The sequence below is a fragment of the Bactrocera oleae genome, chromosome 5, assembly GCF_042242935.1.
Source record: "Bactrocera oleae isolate idBacOlea1 chromosome 5, idBacOlea1, whole genome shotgun sequence".
Classification (NCBI taxonomy): Eukaryota; Metazoa; Arthropoda; class Insecta; order Diptera; family Tephritidae; genus Bactrocera; species Bactrocera oleae.
The window spans coordinates 56158432-56182817 of record NC_091539.1 but is presented as its reverse complement, the minus strand read 5'-3'; the positions used below and the strand labels follow the sequence as shown (position 1 = coordinate 56182817).

At 41.9% G+C, this 24386-nt stretch overlaps 1 protein-coding gene across 3 annotated transcripts in view; it reads right to left on the bottom strand.

The window, feature by feature from the left end:
- The window catches only part of mgl (low-density lipoprotein receptor-related protein megalin), a 382146-nt gene that overhangs the window by 3431 nt on the left and 354329 nt on the right, over positions 1 to 24386 (bottom strand). For 2 of the 3 annotated variants that reach the window (XM_036376212.2, XM_036376215.2), the window contains exons 5-14: positions 15699 to 15974; positions 14061 to 14315; positions 11675 to 13960; positions 5952 to 11603; positions 5675 to 5886; positions 5194 to 5600; positions 3619 to 5120; positions 3234 to 3546; positions 970 to 3156; positions 645 to 913 (exon numbers count right to left, since the gene is read on the bottom strand). In XM_036376212.2, the coding sequence (XP_036232105.2) occupies positions 645 to 913; positions 970 to 3156; positions 3234 to 3546; positions 3619 to 5120; positions 5194 to 5600; positions 5675 to 5886; positions 5952 to 11603; positions 11675 to 13960; positions 14061 to 14315; positions 15699 to 15974 (13359 nt within the window). The remainder of the gene's footprint in view (positions 1 to 644; positions 914 to 969; positions 3157 to 3233; positions 3547 to 3618; positions 5121 to 5193; positions 5601 to 5674; positions 5887 to 5951; positions 11604 to 11674; positions 13961 to 14060; positions 14316 to 15698; positions 15975 to 24386) is intronic. The other variant, XM_036376216.2, reaches the window with a different exon arrangement.

Genomic DNA, 24386 nt, shown 5'->3' with positions numbered 1-24386 from the left:
TAGGTCTGTGGGCATATAGCTGAATAGGAAATGAGTTGAATCTCTCTCTCTCTCTCTTTCTCTCTCTCAGACGAAAAAATACGAGAGCTATATAATCTAATAAAGCTTAGAAGAGAACAAAGAGCCAAAAAGTAAAACTATCTGAAAATCCATCAATCAAGACTATACAACAAAAGATCTTAATTTATCAGGAAAGTCAGCGAAACTGCTACGAATCCTAATAATTCCTTAAACAAAATTTGGAGTACGCAATTAATGTCGACAGAGTTTCCCTAATCTAATATTCAACTAAATAATTTGGGGCGGATACATATAACCTCTTCTTCTGCTTTAATTAGCCGCTATTGGGTTTCGGCCGTCCAGGCGCCTTTGCTATACGCTTGACTTTTCCAATCTTTTACACAAAGTTTCTTTCAGGCTTCTTATACTTGGTTACTCCATCGGAGACACGTCGTTTACCAACGACTTTCGCTCAAGTCTCATCATCCATTATCAAATCATCTTACTTACTGATATCAATCATATTATTCGACCATGAGAACTCATCAATATTTCCTTTTAATTTGAAGCACGATCCGAACTAAATTACATTCCCACAAACGCTTCCCCCGTCATTAACTATAAAATATGTGTTTGCTATTTACCTGTTCCATTACTCAGGCTCGGATCTGTGTTGGTGCCGGACTGCACGGCATCGTACATGGGATTCGAGAAGTCGCGCGTTTTTGCCGTATTCACAGTCTGTAGATTGTAACCCTCAATGGGTGCTACATCGTTGGACGGACCCGCCGTGGCGCCACCCGGAAAATCTGGTGCGTTGAACTCAACATTCGTGCCATGGCGGAAGGTGACACTTTGCGACGACGTTAATGTGGGCAAACGCGCCAATTTGCCGCTGAAAGTGGAAAACACACTTTAATTTGTATAAAGTAAATAGCACAAGAACAAAAACACAAACTCTATACTTACAATGGCTTCTTCCGTATGACATACCACGCACCGCCTGCCGTCAGTAATACCAACAATATCACCATTATCGGCACCACAACAGCCGTGACATTTGCGCCGCCGTGCCCGAATGCGCCCGCCATGCTGCGATCGCAATGCTCACCCTTAAAGTCGGGTTGACATTCGCAGTATAAATCACCACGCTCATCTTCGCGGCAGAGACCGCCATTCTGGCACGGGCAAATGCGCGGCGATGGACGCGGTCGCTCAGCTGCAGCATCACAGATCACTTCGGCAGTGCTGCGATGCGATGGCAATGGACCGGAATTATCCGGACAAGCGCAACGATGACCGCCAGGTACGAGCAGGCACAAATGTGAACAACTTGAATCATAACAAGGATTACGTAAGGATGTGTTGTAGCGTTGTTCATGATAGATCTTAATGCCGGACGGATTGACGAGATTGCGATGTACGGTGACTTGTACGCCACGACCGAATTTATCCTGACGTATAACTTCGCCGGAGTCACGTGTCACCCAATATATGGTGGATTCGAACACATCCAAAGAGATGGGATGACGTAGCTGATCACCCTTCACTATCAACTTGCGGTACGAGCCATCGGGACGCATTGATTCGATGGTGTTCAATTTGGTGTCTACCCAGTAAATGGTATGATCTTGTGAGTAGTCGATAGTTAGGCCCGTAGGATGACGTATGCGATCGGTCATGAGCGGACGACGTTTCGAGCCATCCATCCAAGAGACCTCAATCTTTGGCGCAGAACCAGCATCAGCCCAATAGATACGACCCAATTGTGGATTCACCACAATGGAGGTTGGCACTTCAAGACCTGCGTTAACTATTGAACGTCTATAGCGACCATCTGTTTTAGCGACCATAACGCGTCCACGTGGTTTCGAACCAGTGCGATCTACCTCAGTCCAGTAAAGATTCGATGCCAGCCAGTCGACGGCAACAGCTGTTGGTTTAGAGCCACCCTTCATATTGAGATCTTGCGCGAAACCGATTTTCGCCTGTCCATCCAGAGCATTCACCATGTACGAACGTTTGATTGTCTTGTCATAGCTATCAGCCCAGAAGACTATCTGCTGTTGTGCGTCATAATCCAAAGCTTCAATACGTTTCTCCGCTGCGATTACATTGAATTCTTCACGTTTCTGCAAATCCAAGGCACGTATTTCTGGTCCATTAGCAAATACTAGCACAATATCTTCTTTTTCAGCTCGGCAAACACCAGATTGACTATCAACCAAGCGGAAACCTTCGCGACACGAGCATGAGTAAGTGCCATTGAGATTCTGACATTTGTGTGAGCAAGTATGCTGTCGGGTAACACACTCATCCACATCCAAGCAGCGTTTCTTATTCTCTGCCGAGATTATATAGCCCGGATAACATGCACAGATGTAGCCGCCGTCGGTCAGATTGTGGCAGTGATGTTCGCAACCGCCTCGTGTCAACTCGGAGCATGTGTTTGTGTGATGGCAACCCAACTCATCAGAAGCATCACCACAATCATCCGAGTAATCACAAACTTGCGCGCGCTCCACACAATTCTTATTGGCGCATTGGTATTGTGTATACAGGTCACATGGTTTCTGCTTGTTGGCGCACAGTGTCATATTATTTTCGTCGGAACCATCACCACAATTGTCGATACCATCACAAATTTGATAACGTGCCACACAACGGTGATTGGCGCATTGGAAGCGACGCAGCGTATCGCAATTGAAATCGGTGCAAACCTTGACATCCTCATCAGAGCCATCACCACAATCGTCAGTGCCATCGCAGAGATCCGAGGGTGAAACACAAAGATTATTATTACATTGGAAGCGTGATTCGGGACAGTAACGGCCACCGGGGAATCGCGGTGGACAGTCAATTTCGTCAGACATATCGCGACAATCACGATCACCATCGCAACGGAAGTACGAGGCAATACAGTGACCAGACATACACTGGAATGTGCCGTTCTTGCACTTATAGCCCTCACAGTTCATCTCATCCGAGTTGTCACCACAATCGTCCTCATGATCGCACTGCCAACGCGACGATATACACTTGCCATTGGCGCAGTGGAATTCCGACTCGGAGCATTCGCGATATTTACCCTTGCAAATGGCGTCATTCTCATCACTACCATCGCCGCAATCGTCTGAGAAGTCACACATCCATTGTCTAGAGAAAAGTAGATGAAATAAGTGAGTTAATATTAGCAATTACAGTAAGCACTAGTTACGGTGTTTTTGTCTTACTTTGGTATACAGCGATTATTGGCGCACTTGAAGTCCGTTTCGCTTGAGCATTTCGGACAATTCTCCGGCAACTCATCGCTATTATCACGACAATCGTCTTTGCCATCGCAGAACAGCCATTTTGGAATGCAGCGGTAGTTCGATTGACCAGGACAGCGTTGCCAGCCAGTGGTACAGTTACGTTGGCGGCACATATACGCCGGCTCATCAGAGTCATCACCGCAATCATTGTCGAAGTCGCACATCCACAGTTTCGGTATGCAGCGGCCGTTCTTGCAACTGAACTCTGTTTCCGGGTCGCAAGCGCGTTTGTCTGTGGAAAAACCAAATAAAAAAATTGTGAGTTATTTTAATTTAAGCAAAATTCACTGCAAGTTAAACTTACGACACACAGCCGGATCTTCGTCGCTGCCATCCTTACAGTCAGCATCGCCATCACAACGCCAGCTGTCCAGTATGCAACGTCCGCTCGATTTACATTTAAAGTCCGATTCGGGGCAGGGTAGATCGCAGTTTTGTTCATCGCTACCATCGCCGCAATCGTCGGTGCCATCGCAAATCGTCGCTGAGGGTGTGCAATTGGTGTTCTTACATTGGAATGTGCCAGCGCGGCAGTGACGTGTCGGACAAGTTGTGGGTTCATCAGAACCATCCTTACAATCCTTTTCGCCGTCACACTTCCAGAACCAGGGTATACATTTCTCATCGTTACCACCACAGCGGTGCTGACCGGCGGTGCAGTTGGCTATGCATGTTTTACTGTCGCGTGCCAAATAGAATTGATTGGGACAGGCACACTTGTAGCTCGGCGCACCTTCCTCGATGTAGCCCTCTATATTAAAGTATGTGGACTCTGGTGGTGGTGCAATTAGACACAGATGTGAGCAACCGCCATTATCTTTGCCGCAGGGATTCGTGTAAGGCAATTGTCGCAGCGGATGGTTGATATGTATATCGTATGGACGATGTGTTGTGTTGCGTAGCACGGTGTAATTTTGACCAGTGAATTTATTGGCGCGCATAATGCCCTTCAAATTCCAATCGGTCCAGTAGAGATAGTCGTCGAAGAGTGAGAGTGCGAAAATGTGTGGCACCTTTACGCCCGATAATACTATATGACGATGACGACCTTCCAAGTCTGTATAGGCAATGTAATCCAAATGAGCGTCCGCCCAGTAAATGCGATCGGTGAAGTAATCGAGCGTCAAAGCGTTTGGCCAAGCAATATCATCGTCCCAGGTGAGTATGCGCGTAAAGTTCGAGCCATCCATGCCCATTTTAGCAATGTAAGCTTGCAGATGCCACGATGTGAAATACAGATAGCCAATACCGGGGTGTACGACAAGCGCGCGTGGATCGATCACTCCACTGCGGAGTGTCTTACGTTTTGTGCCATCCAATTCCGAGACGTCCAAATTTTTCGAATGCCTGTCCAGCCAATAGAGTTTGCGACCGACCCAATCGACAGCAATGCCTTCTAAGCCGTGTGAATCGTGACGTATTATAGCTTCACGTTCAGGTTTCTCTTCGTCATCGCGGCCGTACTTAGAGCGGAAAATAGTTTTGGCGGTCACATCACAGAAATACATATATTGCTCTTGTATATCAAAGTCCAGAGCGACGACATTCATCAAATCCTGATGCATGAGATTATACTGCTTGCCATCGAGCGACATATTGCGTACATAGTATTTGTTGGTAAAGACCAGCCAAGGTGTTTCGGTGTCCTTACGTTTGCACGTATGCTCGTCCGTTTGACGTTCGTAGTAACGTTCGTCACATTTGCAGTAATAGCCGCCAGGTGTATTCGAACAGTGTTGTGAGCAAGCGCCGGGCAACTCCAGACATTCATCGATATCAGCGCAGGCCTTGCCGTCGGGCATGAGTCTATAAAGTTGGGCGTAATATTTTTTTATTGCGTGAAAATAATGCTTTTTAAGTGTCTCTTAGTATAACTTACTTGTAGCCTTGGTTACAGTCACAGTAGTAGCCAGTTAGTGTGTCCACGCACTTGTGTCCGCACTGGTGTATTTCCACCTTCGCACACTCGTCCACATTGCAATGCGCCGGCTCATCCGATTCGTCGCTGCAGTCGGGTACTTTGTTACAAACCAAATGATAGTCAATACATTGGCCATTCGTGCAAGTGAATTGACCGTTCGGACATGTTGTGTTCTCTTTCTTACAGCCCACTTCATCAGAGTGATCACCACAATCGTCTTCGCCATCGCAACGATACTGATTGCGTATGCACTTGAAGTTTTGGCATGTGAACTCTTGCTCCGAGCAACTCTTGTATTTGGAACTACAGAACTTGCCCTCATCAGAGCCATCGCCGCAGTCGTTGTCATGATCACAAGTCCAGCCCTAAGCGTAGTTAGAAAAAAAATATATAATGATTTGTTGTTGAAATATATGAATTGTAGAGCTCCGGGCCTTACCTTATTGATGCAACGGCCGTTGTCGCAAGTGAACATGTCCTCGCCGCAAGGCTGTTGTGTCGCGCAGAAATGCAGCGTGGTATTCTCGTCTGCGCCATCTACACAATCCGGATCGCCGTCACATATCCATTTCTTTGGTATACACTGAGCACGTCCCCAAGCCTTATTCTCCAGGCAAGTGAATTCTGTTTCTTCATCACATTTGCGGTCATCTAGAAGAAACATACAAGTGGGTTAAAAGATGTTCATTGTAAACTATAAAATCTGCGCAACTTACTGCATTGGTGTCTGCTGTCCTCATCACTGTTGTCCAGACAATCGTTATCGCCATCGCATATATATATTCTCGGTATACAGTTGCCGTTATCACAGGTGAAGAGATCGCCGAAGCAAGTGCGTCCCTCTGATTTGCAATACTCTGGTGGTTCATCGGCACCATCACCACAATCGTCGTCGCCATCACAATACCAAGTGGCCGGTATGCAGCGGTGATTCGGGCAACGGAAGCTGTTGGTCGGGCAAGTGCGTTGACCGCAGTGTAGCGGATCCTCATCTGAGTTATCCCCGCAGTCGTTGTCGCCATCGCACAGCCAGTATGGTTCCACACAGATATTAGTCTTTTCGCATTTGAGATGATTCGGTGGGCAAGTCGTATTTTGCGGACAACGTTCGTGTGTTTCGTCTGAAGTTGTATTGTCTTTGCAATCGTTAACGCCATTACAAACTTGTGTCATGGGTATACAACGACCATTACCGCAAGTGAATTCACCATCAACGCAAGGCGGGTAAGTACAATCGATCTCATCTGAACCATCCTTGCAGTCGTTCTCATGATCGCATTTCCACGACTTGAAGATACAGCGTCCATTGTTGCAACGGAATTCGGTGGGTGAGCACGAATGGTAGGCGCAGTAGTTTGGATCCTCATCGGAGTTGTCGCCACAATCGTCATCACCATCGCAAGACCACATACGTGAGATACACTTGCCATTCTGACAATAGAATTTGCTTGCCTCGCAAGTGTTGTTGCGCGGCGCACACATGCGTCCTTCGTTCACTACCTTCGAGTTGTGGTCACACTTGCATTCTGCTTTACCGTTCGGCGCTGGATGACAGCTTTGCGCGCAGCCACCATTCTTGATAAGACATGGGTTAACCGAGCATTTTTGTCGCTCAGCGCTGTAGACCCGTATATCACGTGGTGAGTCTTCCAAACGTTTCACCATCTCTACGACATTGGCGCCAGTGTGCTTCTCAGCGCGATACACGCCGCGTAACTGTAAATCTGTCCAATAGATATAATTGCGGAACACGGTTATAGCGAAAGGATATATTGTGGCATCCACGAGCAGTTCACGGTTCTTGCCATCCAAATCGGATCGCTCGATCTTCTCGCGTACGGCATCGGTCCAATAAAGTTTACGTTCTTCATAATCAATTGCGAGACCACTGGGCTGTGAGAGTTCTTTGTCAACAATAGCGCGTTTTAACGAGCCAGCCATTGTGGTGCGGAAGATTTTACCCGATGTACCGAAACGACCCCAATCGGTGAAGTATAGTGTGCCGTTGCATGGATCTAACACAATAGCACGTGGTCGTTCAACACGCGCTATCATAACCAAATCAGTGCCATCCAAGTTCATGGCATAAATTGAGTTATTCGAGCTGTCAGTCCAGTAAATCTTCTTTTGTGTCCAATCGTAGGCGATACCTTCCGGATTAATGCCTCTACTCAGCACCACATTAACATCATTGCTGTTCGGATTGTCAGCCTTGGTGTAGGCAATCTTGGCCCATGGACGGATTTGTGTGAATAACATGTGATTATCTGCGAAGTCAAAGTCGAGACCGACCACGTTGGTGAGATTGGTCATTGGTGTGAATGGCACTTGTGTGGAATGTGGATCCAAGTTGACGGCGCGTATTTCGGTGCGTGTTGCGAAAACGAGATATTCATTCACCACCTCACATTTGCGTTCGTCATCTGCAAGTTTACCGGTGGCACAATCGCAACGGTAATGCGCGCGTGAAGGTGTTGTTTGATCAGGCGGAAAACTGAAGCAAAGTTGATCGCAACCGCCATTGCCGAGACGTGCACATGGATTGCCCTCATCCTGTGGCTGATTGTTGATATTATAAATGGCGATGTCACGTAACTTTTGTAAATTGGTGCGCACACGTACCGGTGTCGATTCGTTGCCGGATAATTTGGAAGCCTTATATACGGAGTTCAAATTGCGATCCACCCAGTAAACATCACCAAGATGTATAGCTATACCCATTGGGTTGGCTAAATTGCGACGAATGACCTTACGATTTCCGCCCGAAAACGAAATCTTTTGGATGGTATCCAATTTTGAGTCCACCCAATAGACATCGTGCGTTAGCATATCGATTGTCAAATCACGAGGATTCGATATGCCAGATGTTACCAAAGGCGTCCAGTTAGATCCATCTAAGAACGCTTTACCAATGCGTGGGTGTTGACCATAATCAATCCAGTAGAGTAGACGTTTTATTGGATTAACAGCAAGTTCACGCGGGGCATCAGTTGTCGTCTTCACCAACACTTTTCGATTACTGCCATCCAACCAACAGACTTCTACATAATTCTCATGGGGATAAATATTCGTAAAGTACATATTGCCTGCAACCCAATCAATGGTCAGACCACGTATGCCATTGCTGCCAATGCCATCCTTAACGATATGTTGAAGTTCGGTGCCGTTTGGACGACGTCGGAAAATGCCATTCCAGGTACCGCGGTTGTATTCAGCCCAGTAGATCCATTGTTCGCGGAAGAGCACATCAACATGTAAAATATGATGGCCAGGTCCACTAATTGGTACCATCGCCTCAGAGCTATCTGTCAAACTGTAGCCACGTGTTACGTCAAGTTGCGATACGACGGCAAAGGTCTTATATGCCACACAATTAATATCGTTATCCTTGCGATAACCTACACCACAGGCACAGGTGCGTGATGAAACACCATCCGGTATGCAGAGATGCTCACAACCACCGTTGTTCATTTGACAAGGATGTTGCATCATGGGGCGCTTTTTGAAGATGATCATGCTCCGCAAATCGGGTTCGTTGTCAACAATTACTTTAGGATTATCACCACGTGGCAAGTCAATGCGTACGATTTTCTCATAAATTGGATCGAGATAGTAGAGTCTTGAATCTAAAATTCCCAAACTTCTCGGACGCGAAATAGCATCCTCCTCCGATACCAATACGCGATGATCCAAACCGTCATAGTCCATGACACAGATTAATGGCGGATATTGTGTACTATAGTAAACTAATTTCTTATCGACATCCAAAGCTATACTCTCGGGTTGGTCGATTTCTGATTTAAGCACCATGGGATTGTTGCCATTCATATTGACACGTCCAATCTTCACAAGCACACCATAACCACCCTCATCTATCCAGAATAGTTTGCCATCGTTGGGATCTAGCACCATTTGTTTGGGTTTCGAAACGGATGTCTGATTGCCGTCATTGGCGAGAATGATTGTGCGATATTTGATTTTTCCATCCACGCGTACCGCTTCAATATTGCTGGCAATACGGTTACCCATATACAGATTACGGCCCAGCCAGTCGAAAGCGATGGTATAGGGGGAGCCTACAATGCCCGTATCGGCGCCAAGGAATTGTGTCTTGTTGCCACCACCGTAAGGTGTGGAGAATATCGTGCAATTTTCATCGTCACCTTCGCGTCCTTGCACCCAATATAGCGTTTCACCTTTGCGATCGAAGTCCAATCCAGTGCTGCTTTCAATGCCAATAACTGGTGCGAGCGAGCCAGCACGCGCATCACCGCCGTTCAATGGTATATCGACAATTTGTGTGCCTTTTACAACAACCAAGAACGGATTTTCTTCCTCGACGCAACGACCCTCGCTCATTAGACGATAACCTGGCTTACACTTGCAGGAGAAGCCTTCCTGTGCACTTGGACTCAACAAACAGAGATGTTGGCAATTAGATTTCTCACATGGATTTGGATGGATGGGCTGTAGGGAGGGATGGTGTACGTGTATGGAGAGTGGTTGACTGATTAGATGCGAGACAACTGTTTGATTTTTGCCACGGAATTTATTGGCCGATAGCACACGGTTCAGTTGACGATCTGTCCAGTAAAGTGTGTCTTCGAAGAGTGAGAGCGAGTGTGGATGTAATAGGTAATGGCTGTTGGATAAAACTTGTTGCCGACCCGTGCCGTTATAATAACAGAAATCAATGAAATCTAATTTAGAGTCAGCGAAGTACACACGTTTGGTGGCAATGTCCAAAGTGAGACCGTTAGGCCAATAGATTTTCGTATTTATAATTGTTTCACGCATTGTGCCATCCATACCGACGCGTTCAATGCGTGGATTCTCACCCCAATCGGTCCAGAAGATGAAACGTGCTTCGGGGCTTGGATCGAGACACATACCACGCGGTTGTGTGATATTTTCGCGTACCAAAACCAAACGATTCGAACCATTTTCTGCAGATACTTCAATCGTATTCAATTTACTGTCCAACCAGTAGAGATTACGTGCAACCCAATCATAGGCCAAACCTTCGACCAAGTCCAAACCGGTGTTGATGATCTCTTGTGGTTCTTGACCACGGTCCAAACGTGAGATCTTCTTCAGTTTCATATCGCTCCAGAATATTGTGCCCGTGTGCATATTTGAGGCAGTCGCCACTACATTTTCCACAATTATTGGTACACGTTCCAAACCTTGCTCTTTCAAATCCGCAACGAGTATCGAATGACGATTGGATATAATTAGGAATGCAGCAGAGTGATTAACAGCCTTGCAGGTATGCTTGTTCGGCTCCAATAAATAACCATCGGTACATGAGCAGAAGTAAGAACCCTTCGTATTTGTACATTGTTGTGAACAAAGTCCTGGCGGATCGCATTCATTCATATCGACGCATGTATAACCATCTTCACCGATCTCCGAGCCTGGTGGACAAACGCAAGTGGCACCCAACGGTGTCTTCTGGCAGCCATTTGAGCAAAGACCAGCTTGATGCGTACATTCGGCCAAATCGCAACCTTCACCTTCATCCGCGGCATTTGGACAATCGGGCGTGCCATCACACACTGAGGTCATATTGACACAACGTTCGCTAACATCCGGACATTTCCATTGACCGTAGGGACACTTGAATGGCGGCGGTACGCAGGCATGCAGTGAGCTCTCATCAGAACCATCACCGCAATCATCTTTGCCATCACAAATATAGGCCTTGAATACACAATTGGAGTTGTTACATTTAAAGAAGTTCTGTGCGCAAGTGATCTGTCCGCAATCTTCTTCGTCAGACTGATCGGAGCAGTCGTTGGAGCCATCGCAATGCCAAGCAATCGGTATACAGAAGCCAGAGGACTTGCAGCGGAAGTGTTTTTCCAAATTACACTGATTGGGACCCATCGACGGACAATCCAGCTCATCACTGCCATCATTACAATCCGGTATGCCATCACATTTGTACGATTCCTCAACACACTGTCGCAGATCGGCACATTTGAATTGATTTGCCAAACAAGTAATCGGCGGGCAGTCCTTCTCATCCTGTTTGTCAAAGCAATCATCATCGCCGTCGCAAACCCAACTCTGCGGAATGCAGTGACCTGTGCGCGGACAGGTAAACTGGAAGTAAGCGCAAGTTTTCTCCGCACAGAAGTCACCCTCATCCGAGCCATCGCCGCAATCGTTTTCGCTATCACATTTCCACATGTTCGGTATGCAGCGGCCATTGTCGCAGGCAAATTGTGCAGTGCCGCAAGTGACGTTACCGCATTCGAACTCGTCGGAGTTGTCACCACAATCGTTCTCCTGATCGCAACGGAAGTTAAGTGGTATACAACGGCCAGACTTGCACTGGAATTCATTGGAGCCGCAAGTCGGTTCTGTTGATTAGAAAGAAAAAAGAAAATACGGTTAAAAAGAATTATTGATACTATAGAAGTATTTGACTCACTAGTGCAATTTTGCTCCTCATCACTGTTATCCAAGCAATCGTCATCGCCGTCGCACACCCATGATTTGGGTATACAGCGTTGGTTGTTACAGGTAAAGTCCCACGTATTAGGACAGGGTTGTACTGGTGGCTCTGCATTGGGGTCGGAGATACAAGAGCGTTGATCTTCGGCCAAACGTTCGCCGTATGGGCATGAACAACGCGTCTGCAAGGACGGTAAAATGGTGTCGTTCCTTGGTATGGCAAAGCAAAACTTTTCACAACCGCCATTGTTTACATGACAAGGATGTATATCGGTTATGGTTTGCACCTCGTGGCTGTAAACTTTCACGCCATACAGCCGATTAGTTTGTGGTTCGCGCACCATCATTTCCTCTTGTTCGCCAGTAAGTTTGTGCAGACGTATAATGGCATCCAAACGCCAATCGGTAATGTACATCCAATCGTTGTGTATGACAATCGAGAACGGATGACGCACCAAGCGCGAGTTAACCGTTTTAATGTCGGTACCATCGAGATTGGAATGCTGCACATGATCTAATAAAGCATCACACCAGTAAACGCGATCCTCTTTGAAGTCGATCGACAGACCATTAGGCCATCCAAGTGTAACATTCTTGAAGACAAGCAAATCGGTACCGTCAGTGTTTGCGCGCGTAATATTTGCGGGGCGATCCCACTCGGAGAAAAAGATAAAACCTCTGTTGGGATGCACAACGATGGCGCGGGGACGTTTGAGGTTTTTCAACAGCGTACGTCGATAGGTCACGTTGCGCGTAGAGAGCACATTCAGCGTTCCTTTGCGTGAGTCGATATAGTAGAGATTCTTTGAAGCCCAATCCACTGCCAAGCCCTCAACACCCTCGTTCTGTGAGGCAAGCACAATTTCACGTCCTGTGCCATTGCGGTGTACTCGGTAGATTACATCCTGCAATACATCTGAGTAGTAGATGAACTCATCGCGTGAATCGTAATCCAATCCCACGAAGCGTGCACGTCGCGACACCACCGGTAATATGGCATCGCTGAAACCCTCAATAACGGGTTCCAGAACTTTACCTTTGATGAAGCGCTGCTGTGAGTACATCAAGAACTCACGTACTATTTTACAATTCTTCAAGTCTGTCTGCAGCTGATAACCTGTATGGCAGGCACAACGATAACCCAAACCGGTGGGTGCACCCTTAACCGCCGTTACAATACACATGTGGTTACAACCGCCATTGTTGTTGCCACAAGGGTTCGAAACACGTGGCTGACTTAACGCATGCACAGCCACAATACCCTTGGGTTCGCGTATATCTTTCGCTTTGTAGGTAACTTGTATCGATGTTGGGCCCGCATATTTGTCTACGGACATAATACCTTGCTTGGTGGCATCCGTCCAGTAGATACGATTTTCAAAGAGTGCCAAACGTGATGGGCTCGGCACCTGTTGTCCGCGCAGCACCATAATACGGTTTTCACCTTCATAGTTCACGGTTTCTATATAGTCCAGCAGTGAGTCGCACCAGTAAACGCGCTTTGCAATAATATCCACAGTTACACCAGACGCTTTGTACGCTGCTTCGGAGACAATGGAACGTGCATGTGTACCATCCATATGTGCGCGCAACACTTGACCACCATCTGCGACGAACATGAGACCCGATGTTGGATCCAATGCCAAATCGGCAGGACTGGTCAGATTTGAGCCCAACACAACGGCATGCCAATGACCGCTCAATTCGAAAACATCAATTTTTTGACCAATCAAATCGGCCACGTAGATCTTGTCGCCCACCCAATCGACGGCCAGCGCGACGGGTGCCCATGTGCCGGGCAGTGTGAGATCTAGCGGCGAGATAGCACCGTTGAACACATCCAGTGGTATGGATTGCACTTTACGTGTCTTAATGTCAGACCAATACAAGGTGTTCCGCTGATAATGGAAGGCCACACCGGAGGCCGCTGTAGCATTGGCCAGCACGCGTGGATCGCCACCATGCGCTGACATGCGCACAATAGCACGATCATGTGCGATGATTAGCTGCATTGTTCTTGGGTCTGGCACAATACATTTCGTGCCATTGAATAAACTATAACCTTGGGTACACTGACAAGTAAATGAGCCATCCGTATTCGTACACAACTGATCACAATAGCCCCATTCAGCGCATTCGTCACGATCCATGCAAGTACGGTTATCAGCGGCGATGGACTGACCATTCGGACAGTAGCAGGCGCCACCCGTTAGCGAAGGTCCACAACGGTACTCGCAACTGAGCGCGGGACACGATGCGGTAGCTGAGTGGGTTAATATTAGCAAAAAAAAAAGAGTGAATAAGTAATTGATGGAAAAGCTGTCAAAATGTAAAAGAAAATATCGAGTTTTTGGCAAACTTACAGCAAGCGGTCTCCTCATCACTGCCATCTTCGCAATCACGATTGCCATCGCACAGTTGTGATTTCAATATGCACTTGGGCGTGCCTTTTGGGCCACCGCGCGGACAAAGGAACTTGTTATCAGGACATGCGATTGCCGTGCAATTGGCCTCATCACTTTCGTCAGCACAATCGTGATATCCGTCACAATAGAAGTTCGATGGTATGCACAAGGCATTCGTGCAACGAAATTGCCCATGATGGCAGGGTGGAAAGTCTGGAAAAGAGAATAGTAAAACGAGAATGAATGAATGCAAATGCGTATGATGGCTGAATGATGTTGGCGCCTGGATGAAAGCGAGTTGAATTGATGAAAAATTTCTGGCACACACTTAAGCTGCAACGAATGAAATGGACAAAGAGGGAAAGAAAACTCAAAAAATGAGGTAATTAGTTGATTGTTCCCTTAGAGATGTGAAGTTATGTTTTGTGGGATGTTGATCTATAGAGTTACACTTTTAAAAATGGAATTCGGGACACCGAAGCTGAATAATGATTATTCTATGAAGGGAATGGCAACCTAACCGCTGTAGAATTTTAGAAAGAGTCCAAAATTGAGCTATCAATTTTTGATTGACAAGGTATAGCTAGGTTCTTCGCCTTTTATAGAGGTCTCTCAATAGATGGGAGGAATTTTGGTTGCCATAGTCTATAATTAAAGTCGCATCTCAGATCAAGAAAATGCGATTTTTATGTTGTGGTAAGGAACATGTTAACTATTGAGTATTATTTGTGAAACTCAGTCATTTATGTTCGAAACTACAAAGAAAAAAGGAAAGCATGTTCGGGATCACCATAAAAAATTAGTTTGGATTTTTCGGTATGGAGGTACTAAAGAAATGTACTACATTGAGACAGGTGATATTAGGCGACAAAGATAAAAAATATTTTTGCGGCAACCAAAAAAATTAATTCCGGATTATCGGGATTGAGTGCTTAAAGCCTTAAATGTTAGATGGAATCGAAATGAAAAAAAAAAAATATATATATACCAATATATTATATAATATTATGAGGCTTTGCGACTAAAACAAAAAAATCTCGGGTTTCAGCAAATGGTGCCGAAAATTCGAGATTCAGTGGTTATAAAATGCGCTAAAGCGGAATAGTGTGTGAAAAGAAAGTGATTTGTTGGTTGAAGAGGTTGGTTGTTTGCTAGTTGAAATCGAATAGAAATAGGAAGAAATTTGACGAGACTAGGATCAATAGTTGCACACACGAAGCTGCAATTTAAAGCGCTTCAAACGTAGCGCTGACTTTCAGTTAACGTAAAACCCTGAGACGCCATTGGCTCTTGGCCATTTTGAATGAAGTTCATTGGACGCCATTGAAGCGTTTGACTAACAGCTTGTTATCATTTGCAGACCACTAGGCTGGTTTGAAAAAAAAAGCTAACAGGGAAACTTCAGCACTTTTGTTCCAATTCACAAAAGTTTTGTTTTTGTAACGGTAAACACTTGAAGTATACCAACTCTTTGACAACACGCTTCAAATGCACGAGCATGCATGATCTGAAGTGCACTAGCGTCTGTAGTATCTGTTGGCTGTGTTTGCGATGATGATGATGATGATGACGTTGATTTTACGATTGAATACTTACTGCAGCCTTGTTCATCAGATTTGTCACCGCAATCGTCTTTGTGATTACACTTGAGCGAAGCATCAATACACTTCTGCCCATTGGCACAGCGAAACTGATCTAAACGACACGAGATGCCGGTGCAACCCTCCTCATCACGTCCATTACGACAATCCAGATAGCCATCGCAACGCTTCTCCTTCGGCACACATGGACCAGCGAGCCGACTACCATCGGAGGGTGCCAAACCGCCGGGTGCATTGCAGAATACATCGCTCGATTGACATTTTCTGTAAGCTGTTGTTGAGTGGACGCACAAGCAACGGGATGTGGGGGCGCACAATAGTTGCGGACGACATTCGTAATGGTGATGGTGTTGTCGTTGTTGATGTTGTTTTTGTTGTTGTATGGTGAGTGTTGAGTGTTAGCGACGTCGGAAAATTTGTATTGACAGCCAGCACAAAGACATAGAGACGCAGCCAAGCAAAGCGGAAGTGCAAAGCATTACACAGAGAAATTGGAAACGGAGATGTATTGACCAGCGCCCATTTCGCGTTCGTTTCGTGCCGTTAGAGAAGTGAGTGTGAGTATGCGTGCATTCGAACGGCATCAATAGCGTAATGTAGTTGTCAGTATCGGCGGTTGCCCACACGAATACACACACACACACACGTGCGTATTGTTGGTGGTGAAATAGCGTGGACAGGCGGATTTTGTAGGCAACAAAACGGAAAATTGCAGCATCGTTAAAGGCGACAGAGCGGCAAGCAAGTCGGCGGCAGCGTTGTTGACAGTCATCGCAACAGGCGCAACCACAATGGCATGCAATAGAGCAGCAACACACGTGTTCGGTGCGGCAAAGGCGAAGCGTTGGTTTACACAAACGTTGATTGAAAAGCATGGAAAGAAAAAATTGTGAAAAAGAGAAAAAAAAGTACAAAGAATTAGTAAATCGAATTGAATTTTTTCAAGCGTGAAAATTCTATGCGTTGACATACATACAAACATATTTCTAAACACATACATATACAAGAGCTCAAGCAATATAAGTCCAGCTGGAAAAACAGTTAGGAAGCTTTAAAAATTGCAATGGCTGTGTAATCGGAACAAATTTCAGTTCCAGCATCCGTTTTTGTGCTATATGCGCCTACATATTATGTTGTTATTATTGTTGTTAACTGTTTGTGAATTTATCTAAAAAACTATTTTTTATACCCTGAACAGGATATATTAAATGTGTCACGAAGTTTACAACACCCAGAAGGAAAAGTCGTAGTATATATACAAAAGATCAGCGTGACGAGTTGAGTCCGTGTGTCTGTCCGTCAATCGGTCTGTATATATATGCAATTTAGTTCTTAAGTTTTTGAGATGTGATTCTGAAATTTCGCACATGTTATTTTCTCCTGAAGAAACTGCTCATTTGTCGGAATCGCCGATATCGGGCCACTATTGGGTATGGCTACCATATAAACGAATCGATCAAAATTAAGTCCTTGTATGGTTAACTTTTGTATTTGACAAGCTATCTTCACGAAATTTGGCATGGATTATTGTTCAAAACAGCTGTGTAAACTCCGAAGAAATTGCTCAGATCAGACAACTATATCACATAGCTGTCATTCAAGTTGACAGGTTAAAATTAAATTCTTGTATGTAATATTTTGTATTTATGAAGGGTATACTAGCTTCGTTGCAGCCGAATTTAAAGTTTTTCTTGTAATTTCTTGTGTTTGTGTTTATTGCTTTGCACACCAGTTGTCATTGTTTTACCAATGGTCGGTTATGAAAGAGAAAATTGGAAATTAAAAAGAATAAGTGAAATGGGAAAATGAAGAAATCAGTATAATTGCCCTTTTCAAATGCAAAATAAAAAGAAATAGCCCTTTGTTGTCATTTACTAGCTTTTATGGGAAAACTGTTTTTCTTTTTTTGCTTTTCTGCATTCTTCTTAGACTTGGTCATGCGTTTTTATACTGATAGTATTCGCTTTTTACTTGTTGCATGATTGTTTGTGTTGCCTTTTGGCAAGCGGCAAATATGCAGGAAGCAATTCTTCGCTTCATATTCCGTTTACTGTTCGAAAAAGTAAAATGGAATTTACTACATATATTTGAGTTCGAAGGTCTTTCGTATATATATAGCATACATAAAATTCTTCCAGATAGAAGATTTCATATATGTATATGACAGATCGTCTGGACCAGAAGGATTTAGTAAACGCAAATGTGCTTACTGACAAATGCTTGTTAAGCACGGGTGAGGTTCATATGTAGATCCAGAATGCGAAAGAACGGGGAACACTGGCTCGTACCGTATGATAGAATTTTGGTAAGAGTGCCTTTTCTTGCAAGCTTATTGGTTTTGCGATTTTCAAGGTTTCCACTGTGACCAGGCATCCGAACAAGTCTACTATGGAAGTAGCTTAATGCTATTACTAATGAGGCCATAAACTCTTTGACAAGCTTTAAGCGTACTGTAAGCGAACTATGGGCCTGTATTGTGGTTCTGCTTATAGAGTCCATGCACAACTCCCTGAAAAACATAAATATATATATAATCATAACCGGTATACATAATAATAACCAGCCCCCTCAGTTAAGATCTTCTTAAAAGTTTTTGCGAGAATTTTACTTGAGTGGGTAAAAGTCTTCGAGAAAGTAAAGAAGTATGGTTAGTTTTGAGCATGACATTACAAACCAATGATGACTGAACTTTAGTTACTAAACCAGATACTACTTGTAGATACCATCCATTAAGAATTCTAAGCAAAGTTTAAGAAAAAAATTTTGTTGCGAAACCAACTTTTTCACGTCATATTTGAAACGAATAAGTTTTGCGAAATATTCAATAGACAAAAGGAGCGGTTATTTGTTAGATACTATTAAGATCCAAACAATATAATCAAAACAGTTCGTGACAAATATATCTGATAGACCCTGGTAAAAGAAAATTACAATCTGTAAAAATTCTTAGTTGGAGAATAATTCTTTTATTATATACCTATATCTATATTTCTTTACTCACTTTGAGAGTTTTATTGCACATTCTTTAGAATATTTGTGTCCTTAACTGCTGATTTCAAATCAACTCTTGCCTCAAAAACTCCTTTGCAGTTATGATACAATTTACCGTTCTATTATTGCAACATTAAATAGCACAGTAGTATTGTCACAACAGTTAGGTCTTACGATGAGTAAACAGAATTTTATATTAAAAATTTAACAAGCGTGTAGATACAGAACATCACAATCAGAGTGAAACCTTCAATAAAGACATCGTTAAGACAGACAAAGATAACGAAACAAAAGCAAATAAATTATGTCGAAACTCAGTGGGGTAGGCTTGATAAATAACACCTTCTGTACGGTTCTGTAATTTTATCACTGACGTGGCCATCATAAAGTGCTGAAATAAATGAATGGCCAATGGCTGAATAAGTGCGCAAAAGGCATCGAGTAGTGTGCTGTGCTGTGCTGAGCAGAACAGTGAGTGTCAGTTTGTGAATAACTGAACAAAGAAAGGAGTGGCACTTCAACTCATCATTTTCGCTATAACTCAGATGGAAATTCTCTTATTTATGTAAGCTCAGTTGAGTATTTAAGGTTGAATGATGAGAGTGTGATGTCGTAAAAGCGAACTATACTTGTATAGCTCAAAGTACGAATGATATTAACACTTTTTTCATAGGACTGTGAAGATTTTTATTAATTTGTGGTGACGTCTCATTCTGATTCATCTCATTACTAAAATGTATCACCAACTTAAGTTAGTCATTTTTAACAAGTTGACATCTTGATAGTACAAATGTACCATAGAAGTGGTAATTGTAATTGGAAGTGTTCCATTAGCTACAAAAATAATTTATCTTCTTCAAAAAATTTGTTTTATTTTTTTAGGTTAAAATAGGGACAATAGTTCTGAAAGGTTATATTTTTAAGATCTTAAAGTCGAAGATGTTGTGTTATTAAAACAGAGGTCGTTATTGTGGACCGTTCATCAGTTAAACCTTGCAACACGAAGGCAACTACGGCTTGATTACGCATAAAAATATTATGAAAGGCTTTACTTTTGTCGGGTGATAAAGATGCGGGTAATCGAACTAAAACAACAAACACCATTAACTTCAGCTTCATCGTAGCTTTAATACCCTTCACTAGTGCATTTATCATATCATAAAAGGGTATACAAAATCTTTATTTTGATAAGTCAGTTTGTATGGCAGCTATATGCTATAGTGGTCCGATTTGAAAAAATATTGGATATTATAGGCTTGTCCTAAAAAAAAAGCAATGCCAAATTTTGTAAAGAAGTCTTGTCAAATAAAAAAGTTTTTCATACAAGGACTTCATTCATTTATGATGCTAAATTAGTCCGTTATCGGTGATTCCGACAAATGAGCAGCTCCTAAGGGAGAAAAGGACGTGTGCGAAATTTCAGCATCTTAAAAACTGAGAAACTAGTATATACAGATGGACGGACGAACAGACGGACATGGCTAGCTAAATCGACTTAACTCGCCACGCTGGTTATAGGGATTCCGACGTTTCTTTCTGGGTATTACAAACATCGTGATAGTGATTAATAATAAATTATAAGCCATCTTTAAAAGAGTATAAAAAACATACCTAATAATTTGGAAACAAATATTGTGGGGGACAAGCTTTTAATGGAAAATGCTCTTTAGAAAAACTGTAAGGCCAACCGTTGAAAAAAAGCTTAAATTATTATCCGAATAATATAGACAGAGTATAATTGAACTTTGTGTCTCAACGATATTTAGAGTTGAGGTTCTTGCTGAAATCCTTAAAAGAATTGTCTGCAAAACACAAATTATTGAAATTTGTACCATAATACAACTACTTGTGAACTATATGTGTGACCTGACTAAAATTTTTTTTTGGTCTACCAATTTTTGTAAATTCTGAAAATCAATATTTTAAATATACAGTCACATTATGTATATACATATATATGTCGTATAGGATAACAAGACTACTATATGTATTTCGAGCCTATTGCATTACCGTACCGTTACTACTGTACCAGAGTAATATACATATGAGTATCAACACTTTTACATAAATACATACATACGCGTATGTATGACAACTCATTCACATTGTATTGTAAACAAGTTTCATACGGTACATGGCATTGTATGCAGCCGCCGGTCAAGCTATAAATTATGTATGTTATTTTATTTTATTTCACAGTTATACGTGTAATATATAAATGTATAGGACGCATTATTTATATAGGTACACACCTATATATATGTATATATATTTATATATATTTCCACTTGTACACGAATGTCATCGATCGTTTGCCACTTATCATTTTCGTTTTTCGCCACGTTGTCGTATTGGAAAAAAGTTTGAAAAGGATAATACCGGATATTGCAACGGAGCTGTTGTACAATACGTGCGCTTGGCTACAAAGCACGAGCTTACATATTTTACAGCTATAAGCATATATATACTTACCTACATATTATATATATATATATATATTTGTCACGTGTTGTATTTACAAAACAGAAAAAAAAACTTGTGTACTTTGTAATATTTATAATATCTACCTTCAGGAGCTTTGCATGAAAGCACAAAGGCATACAAGTCGATATTACTTTTGAAGTTTAAATTTGCTTTTATTTCTTGACGGCTTTCCATTCGCTGCCAATCATCTTAAGTACTCTAGAGGCAGTTACCCATATTGGTCTTTAACGCGATTGATTGCCAACGCATTTGAGTGATTTTAATATATGCATTATGGATTGCTGCGCATTACAGTTTTTGCACGACTTTAACATATTCACTGGATAAGCAGTTGTGAGGAAATTACTCCTCGGATTGCGTGTTTGTCCGATACTTAAGATGATGTAATCGACCGGAAAAGTAAGTAAGATAGAAAAAAGTAAGTTCCAAATTATTATTAAATCGGTACTTCAACAAATTATTATTTGAATTGTGGTTGCTTGAGAGCCCTTTTTCCAAAAACACTTTTTGCTAGGTTTTTCTTAATATGAAACACACAGTGAACTTTGTTTTTGGTTTCGATTCATTTTTGGAGCGCCATTCGCTAGATTGTTGGACAGTTTCGACGTCATATTCATAAAACCACATCGTGTTTGATAAATTGAGGGTCTTGAGCTGCGTCAAGCATCTCTTTCGCGACCACTACTCGACGCCCATTCAACAATAATCCTTTTTATACCCAAAACAATAAACAAAATATGTTCGAGTCGATCTACAAGAGATATTGAGATGCTCTGCTATCTCTCTGATGCCAACGCGATGATTTTCAAGCATTTTTTCTTTAACTTTGTCGTTTTTATCGTCACTAACAGAGGACAGAAGAAGGCTCGCGCATTTAGGACTTATGTAGCCCCGAAGCAAAATCATATGAAAACCATAAATGTTTCAAATCTCTTAGATTTTATAAGATCTTCATGACTTGATGAAGTAGTATGAAAAGAGTTAGAGAGCACAATAGACCAATGGTCGCAATGCACAACATCTATCTATCTATCTATCAAACAGAGGAGAATGGACGAATCGCTGAGGCAAGTTTTCGTCGATTTCACGACCTTCACTGAATGCTTTTAACTTTTTTTCCATACTAAATAGCGCCAGACATACTTTTCGCGTCGTAAATAAGCAGCTATCAAATACACACCATACTGACATATGGAGATCAAACGTTACACGCACATAAAAAAAGGTTGTACGAATCTAGCGAAAAATAACTTATCGATCTAGTTTGTGCGCAGTTTAATGGACCGTTCCGAGTAAAATTTTATCATTGGTAAATATCCATACACGTGTTTATAATAATCCCTCTCTCTCTCTCGCTCAAAGTTTGCACATACAAAATACAGCACTCCTTACTACTAAACGACTCTCTGTAATTAGCAAAGAAACAATATAACCTTGTACTTTTAATGAATTAAACCCTATAACTTAATAGTCTTAATCTTCTAACTTGCGCTAAAGCTAAATTTTATAATTGAATTTTCAACTAATGAAATAAAAAACGCTGTTAATATTGAGACAAAGGAAGTACACACACATGCATTTACAAATTCTACTAAAGACTGCATATTAAATAAAATATTTATAAAGGAAAATGTGGCAAAGCGTCGGATAACGTCATAAAAGTTTACTTAAGAAGTGAGTCAGAAGTTCTTATGTGCAAGCTGCACTTTTATATATTATACTTGTATGTATGTGTGTGTGCCGTATATACATATCTACTAGGGAGGATTGCGCTTTGCAGAGTTTAAAGTAAATGCTACTACAAAAACTCTTTCCTATTTATATGTAGTATCTACATAGGTACACACACACAAATACTCTAATTGAAAAATCCCTGTAATTGCAGCAATCAACTTTGCTACTTTGAAAACTATAGAATAAAGAATGATTAGCAAAAAAGGAAGAACGAGTATATGACACTAATAATTTCAAGTAACAATATGAAACAAAAGCTACAAGATACGCTATATGTATGCAGAGCTGATTTTTCCTATTAATTTTAAGCAAAGCAGACAGCATTGTATATTGTGGCAGTATATGCATATTAGGGTGGATAGTGTCTAGGAGCAAGAACATTTTTATAACAGTTTTGGTTTTTTAACTTAAATTTTTATTACCAAACTTCAATTATAAGAGTCGAGATTGTCACAGATAAATTTCATCTAGAAAAGAAGCTCATTATATTCCACGAATACTTTAATTCGGAACGGATTTATTTTCTGAAGCTTATTTTTACCGTAAATGTTAGTGGACGCCAATAACTATATTATAGCAAATAACTTGGGCCGATTCATTTGACTTTTAAAGCACACCCTAACGTTCATGTCTGTTAGTAAAACTAAAAATTCTTAGCTTCAACAGTATAATTACCGTCAATGAATATGAAACACAACGGATGAACGAACAAGTTGAAAGGATAATAGTTTTGCAAACACTGTGTTGTTCATACAAATTAGCAGACATAGTAGCTGCTTGTAGCTTAGTTGGCATTAGCATGCACATAGTAAAATTAAAACTGTGGAAGATACATATAATGGAAGAGTAAAGGAAAATTCTATAACAATTCTTTTTAAACTCTAACAACAAGGGAATATGTGCTAACAATAGCGGTAATAATTAAGTTAAAGAAAAAAGCAATAACACAAAGGAATCTAAGTATATACAGGTCGCTTTAAAGTGAGGTTATGTGCTTGTAATAAAGCCAATTATTTTCATTATTATGTTTTGGGCGGAAAAGAGACGTGTACGTATATATCAATATACTATAAGAAGTAACTTTGGAAAATTAGGGAAAATCGAAAAAATGCGCAACAAAAAAAACAAATTGTTAAGCAAACGCATTTTTTGTTTTCTTAACATGAGGGACTTTTGACATATCTAAATTAAAAAGCCTTCATATTATAATCTACGAAATTTTCGATTTGCTGCAATTATTTTCAATCTTCCATTTTTTCTAAGAATTTTTTTAGATTAAAGCCATTAACGAAGTAAAAAACAAACCCTTAAGGGTTTACGAGTATATCCATTTGCGAATTTCAAAAAATCAATTTTTTTGTTTTTTATATGTTTTAAATGTACATATATCTAAGAATATTTTTCGAAAATTTGAACTTGATCCGACAAATAGTTTCGGAAATATGAGCGTATTTGTACATATTTTTTAATTTTG